This window comes from Bactrocera latifrons, unplaced genomic scaffold (assembly GCF_001853355.1).
Source record: "Bactrocera latifrons isolate USDA-ARS-PBARC rearing strain unplaced genomic scaffold, ASM185335v1 scaffold_1357, whole genome shotgun sequence".
Classification (NCBI taxonomy): domain Eukaryota; kingdom Metazoa; phylum Arthropoda; class Insecta; order Diptera; family Tephritidae; genus Bactrocera; species Bactrocera latifrons.
The window spans coordinates 23347-29572 of record NW_017534805.1 but is presented as its reverse complement, the minus strand read 5'-3'; the positions used below and the strand labels follow the sequence as shown (position 1 = coordinate 29572).

At 35.8% G+C, this 6226-nt stretch overlaps 1 protein-coding gene across 1 annotated transcript; it reads left to right on the top strand.

Moving 5' to 3' along the window:
* Positions 1-678: 678 nt before the first annotated feature.
* LOC108965162 (aurora kinase B) lies at positions 679-3730 on the top strand. The gene is made up of 5 exons (XM_018927378.1): positions 679-1090; positions 1163-1354; positions 1409-1702; positions 1763-1994; positions 3499-3730. Exons 1-5 carry the CDS (start codon positions 957-959, stop codon positions 3628-3630), a joined length of 984 nt encoding a protein of 327 aa, XP_018782923.1. The 5' UTR covers positions 679-956; the 3' UTR covers positions 3631-3730.
* The last annotated feature ends 2496 nt before the right edge of the window (positions 3731-6226 follow it).

Here is a 6226-nt window from a genome sequence, read left to right as displayed (position 1 = left end):
TAGTAACTAGTCACAAATGGAGATTTTACCACAAAATGTCTCAAATAGAGATTAGAGACTGCTCACAGAATCCCCCTATACATTTAAGCATTTCATAACCCAACAGTGTTCTCACTGCTGTTAAAACAGCTGCTATTGTCAATCAAGAACTCACATCGCTTAATATTTATCAAAAGAATAAATACTATATTGTTATATAGTATTTTGAAATAAAAGCCGTCATCTTTTTAATATTTTCCATATAATAGAAATAATGGATGCATTTTTTCATTTTTTAAGTCGATTTTCAGGAGAAATTAGATTCATTGCTTTAAAAAAATTTGTTTGTTTGGCTTCTTTCCTTTTTTAATGTCTAAATCAGCTGTGATAATGTAACATATTTCCAGTGCTGACAAGCACAGAGAGATTTAGCGTGGATCAGTTTCAAATCATTTCAATGAAGTGATTTGGAACAATCATTTTTGTATGGCGAAATCGTGATAAATTCTTAAGATTAGTGGGATAATCTATTCAACAACCGAAATCGTGTGATTAAGTGTCGGTCTGAACATGGTATAACCTTTGCAACGACGTGTGTGCTAAGTGATTTTTATTCAATAAATTGAAGTAAAATATTACAAAATGAAATTAAAATGTGAACTTATTTCTTAACTTAATTAMCACGATAAAAATCCAAACGATTGTCACAGTTTTACTTTCCATCTGGCACAGCCACATGTAAAATATATTTAAACTCTAGACAATTTTTTCATTCCAATTCAACACCGAATTGCCTGATGTGAGCTCAGTTTAATTTTCAAATGGCAGCATTGTTTATATTGTTTATGCAAAGCGTGGCATTACTTCTTATGAATTTTGACGTTTAGTTTCATTTTGAAATTTTTAAACGAATATAGCGCTTGCATTGAGCATTTTTTTGTTACAAAGTGTTCATTAAAGCAGACACTTACTTTGAAATGAACAAATTACAAAAGAAAATACCGAATCGCACTGAGTTGACAAAATTGATTAGAGATGTACCAGAAGAGTATCAACAACACATTCAGTCAATGTCTTTAAAAATGATGCAACATCCTGCATATGGACAGCCGTAAGTTCACTAATTACTATCGTGTCTTACTATGATATATATATATTTTTTTTATTAATAAATAAAATACAGTTACCAATGGAGTACGCGAGACTTTGAAATGGGTGCACCCTTAGGGCGTGGAAAGTTTGGTCGCGTATATTTAGCTCGTGAGCGAACATCAAACTTTATAGTAGCTATGAAGGTAATGTTTAAAGCTGAGCTAGAAAAAGGAAATGTACAGCGACAAGTCCTTCGTGAAATTGAAATACAAACAAGACTCAAGTGAGCATATTCGTCACTTTTATTTTATTTTTAAATAATTAATATCTTCAACAGACATCCAAATATATTGAGATTATTGACTTGGTTTCATGATGACAGCCGAATATATCTTGCTCTTGAAATCGCTTCTGAAGGTGAATTGTATAAACATTTGCGCAATTCGCCACAGCGTCGTTTTGAAGAACCACGAGCAGCTAAATACACTTACCAGGTAGCCGACGCTCTTGAGTACTGTCATTTGAATAATGTTATACATCGTGACTTGAAACCAGAAAATATTTTGTTAACATCATCAGACGATGTCAAACTAGCCGATTTTGGATGGTCGGCACATACTATATCTAATAAGTAAGTTTCCTGCAACAATAATCTGTTATAGCTAAGTTTTTATTTATATCTTATGGACAGGCGTAAAACGTTATGCGGCACTTTGGATTATTTACCACCAGAAATGGTAGATGGTCACATATATGACCATTCTGTTGATCATTGGTGCTTAGGAATTTTATGTTATGAGTTTTTAGTCGGCTGTGCGCCGTTCGAGTCGAACGATAACGAAAAAACTTACGAAAAAATTAGACGTCTGGAAGTTTATTATCCCTCGCATATGAGTTCTGGGGCAAAGGATCTGATATCAAAGGTAAGAAATTACAATTKAATATAATCAATGTTTCTATTGTATACATAAGTTGATATTCCATTGTAATAGGACCCAAACTCAWTATCAACATTGTGTAAGAGTTTAATTTATATGCATTGGTAGATAATGATTTGTAAAATCTATTAAGTATASAAGGGCTCAGTTCCCGTTTAAACGAACATTTTATATTCTGGCAATTTACCCACAAATATCATATTTTTTGATATAGTTTTATTTTAAAATCTGTAAATGAATTGCAACAGATTTGCTATTTTATTCGCGTATACTATGATGGCCATACTTTCTATATTTTAATAGGTCGATATTTTACTGAAATGAAAGATATATGAAAAATCTCTACGCAAAGGGAAGATATTGGTTAAATCAGTACCACCCCAACCAGAAAATTTCAAAGAATTATATTTAGAATATGGCATGGTATAGACCAAGTTTTCAAATTCAGCGTTAGACCACATATCTAGGGTGTTCATTTAATTTCATTAAAATAGGGAAAGTCTGAACTAATCCATTAATTTTTTGAGATAACTGAAGTATGRAGCGGATTGTGCTAGGTGAAATTCCACCTTAATACACAAGGATACACTGATACCTAATCAAACAAAGTTAAAGCTGCATAAAATCCGGGTCAATTCGAAAATCGTAGTACCGACTATTGTGGGAATTATGAACTGGATGCATCAGGACGCAGATGGCAAGAAAACCTGGCCTGATGTGTCAGATCGATAATCAATATAACGAGCCCGACATGCTCTGAAAAAAAAGAGATTGAGAATCGTTCCTACGACAAGGGTATAAGTAACCGGAACGATTATRATCCGTTRAATAAATTGTTGAAATKACACGTAAAAAGGAGGTCTTGGGCGCAATTTTGGTCTAAAACAAAAATTTCAAAAATATTATTAATCTGTTTCGTTTGAAATTTGGCAAAATGGCGGCGGTTTGAACAAAAACTTTTTCTCAGGAAGAGTTTTGTAGATATCTAGTTCCAATTTGGGGAGAACATTTTAAACGTCATTCGCTATTGCGTTATGGAAACTTTAATTTTTTTTGAAATCTTCCAATTTTTTTCTACGAAAAACTGTCATAAAAAAGGGCAAAATCGATACTTTTTGTTCAAACCGCCGCCATTTTGTCAAAAAAGAAACTTAAAACGATAGCCACTTTCCCATAGATTAATAATTTTTTAAAAATTTTGGTTTTAGACCAAAATTTCGGCCGCAATCGTGGACAGTATTTGTACGAATAATTTCAATTATTTAATTATTATGTACCCAAAACATAAACATAAAAAAAAATCATTTTGTATTCGTTTTTATTTATAAAAAAACACGGAGTGATTAGTTAATTTCAACATTAAAAAAACTGCGAAAATCAGTGATTCTTCGGAGGGTCACTCTGAGACGATCCCTTCAAGAAGTATATTAAAAAAAGTGAGGTAAAGGCAGTTATGRCAATTATTTTAATTTTAATTTTATGATTTCAGTTATTACGAAAATCGAATAACGGACGCATTACACTCGTGGAGGTTATGAAACATCATTGGGTCAAGGAAAATATGGCTATAAGAAACGCTTACTTAGAAGAGAAAATGAGGCGTGAAAAGGCTATAGAATAAAGTTTTTCTTTATCTTTGTATTTTTTTATATAATAAGATGTTGCTCTTAAAATGAATTTAGTAATAAAAATTTTCACAAAGAATATAAGTTAATACATTAGTCTGCTAGTTTGCCCACTTTCTTAGGACTACTTCTCGCCAGCCAGTAAGCGCGGGAATAGTGGGCGTCAGCATTTTCCCATCAACCAGCAAACTCTTCGCTATTGCAACATCAGCACAGTAGCAGCGATTCACCTGTTGTTTAAACGACAACAACAACAGCAGGTGCAGTTAACAACAACTGAATCGGGTGCAGTAGCTGCAGAAATGCCAGCGTATGGAAATCAGGCAGGGCTCCTATTTTTAAGTTGTAGTTGTAATCCGGACTTTAACAACAGCACATAGTGTTGAATAAAAGTTTTTGSTTTAAGTGAGAATTGATTCAAAAAACCCTGGACAACAGCACATGCACTAGTACCCATAACTCTACGCTCTTATGCAAAATAAATGTTTACTATTTTCATCATGTATTCAATCTAAGGAATCATTTAAATTACTGAATTTTTRCCAATTTGTTCATAGTTTTTAGTAAACTAAGAGCCGCTACTTACGAGGAGGCTTTTGTTGCCGCTACTCGTAGTTTGTGGGCGATGAGGCGATGATAAAAGAAAAACAGTTTGTTAAACTAACCAGCTCTTCGAATGCCCAACGCACACCCTTCTTCCTATGGGTCAAATTGCCATGCTTCTTCTTCTTCTATAGTGGCATTGCCAAACAACAAGACAAAGCGACAACTGAGAAGAATTAAACAGGAGGTTCCACAGGATGGTGTCCTCTCMCCGCTATTATTTAACTTCAAGATCTCGAAACTCCCACAGYTATCAGTGGGGGTTTCCATAACCTCGTACGCAGATGATTGCATGATATTGATGTCGGGCAATGAAATCGATGGCATATGTTCGAAAGTAAACAAATACGTCTCCAACCTTTCTCGTTTCTTCACTGGACAGAACCTCACACTTTCCGCCACCAAATCCACTGCGACCATTTTTACGAACTGGACGAAGCAGTAGCAGATTAGATTAGATTGATATATGAGGAATTCACCGCAACGTTAGGTCTATTGTGYCCTCTCCTAAATCACAAGGACTCACTTAGCCCCAGCACATTGATGAAGTCCAATATTCTACCGGCTGCTAGTGAGGAGGTAGATGGAGTCATGTGCAGAAGTTCACGCAAGTGAGAAAGTTCTCTGACCGCCATTCACTTGGAAGTGGCCAGAARCGATTCTTTTACATATGACTCGAGCAGCTCACGACTTCCGGTCCTTGACCAAGTATCCTCTGGGTAGCCTAAGAACTAAAGTGAGAAGGCGAAACATCCCCTGGATGATGCTTTGCGTTGGATTTACGACCCGCCACGTAAAAAAACACCCCCAATGAAAACGCAACAACAGCCTCGGATGRGAGACCCAACTTTTGATGACGACCATGGCAAACGAAATAAGGACTACGAATTGAGGGCATGCATCTGGAATGTACGGTCCCTTAATTGGGAAGRTGCCGCTGCCCAGCTGGTTGATGTCCTCGTAAAAATAAAGGCTGACATCACCGCCGTCAGAGAAATGCGATGGACGTGACAAGGACAGAGACGAGTAGGTCCTTGTGGCATTTACTACAGTGGCCATATAAAGGAGCCCAAGTTTGGTGTGGGATTCGTGGTGGGAGAGAGACTTAGTCGCCGAGAACTATCATTCACTACGGTGAATGAACGTCTAGCCACAATCCGCATCAAAGCGAGGTTCTTCAACATATCGCTGATTGGCGCCCACTCCCCGACGGACAAAGTACATCAGCCACTTCAATACGAAATTTGGTAATTCTTTATGATCAATATCTTTACAGTTAATTCCATGAATACGCTGAAAAAGGAGGTATGAATTTACTATCGATATAGCAATTAAGTGATAAAATAAAAGCAAAGTCCATTTTTTGGTCCTAACTCTAATGTGATAGCGACCAAGTATCCTGTCCATCAAATCAGCGGTTAAATTCTTTAATTATATTASGACAGTCTACATCGACATAGGATTTATTTTTCCGATCWTACCGGCATATTTTTAAGGGTTGTGAATTGCTGTTTAGTGTTTTAAATGGCTTTATTACAGCATACGTGGATACCAGCCGTACATATTTTGTATCCATCCATTAAACACAAGATATGTCTACTCCAAAGGCACGGCCAACAAACTCTGAGTATCCAAGTTCTTTATCTTTCCACTTCCACTTGCTTTGTCAGCTTTCAGTTGGGTAATCTGTTAGATCGAACAGTTCCTAATGCACAAATTCGTCTGATTCGTAAATAAACAAGAAGTGGCATAGAGGCATAAAAATTATCAAAGTACAATATATGGTTTTTGAAATCTGGAATTTTACTTGACAACCTTATGACTACATTGGCTGTTGTTCATAAATCAGGAGTATTAGGTATTACTCTATTATCGCCAGCTCCTTTGTATACTTCAAAACTGTACGAAAAGCCATTCGAGTCACAAAGAACAAAAAGTTTCATGCCATATTTATGGCGCTTTGCAGGCATATATTGTCGAAATTTTGTC

Coding starts and splice junctions, on each gene's coding strand:
- LOC108965162 (XM_018927378.1), top strand. CDS start 957: ATGAACAAATTACAAAAGAAAATACCGAATCGCACTGAGTTGACAAAA. Junction 1,091..1,162: donor CATCCTGCATATGGACAGCC/GTAAGTTCACTA, acceptor AATAAAATACAG/TTACCAATGGAGTACGCGAG. Junction 1,995..3,498: donor CAAAGGATCTGATATCAAAG/GTAAGAAATTAC, acceptor TTATGATTTCAG/TTATTACGAAAATCGAATAA.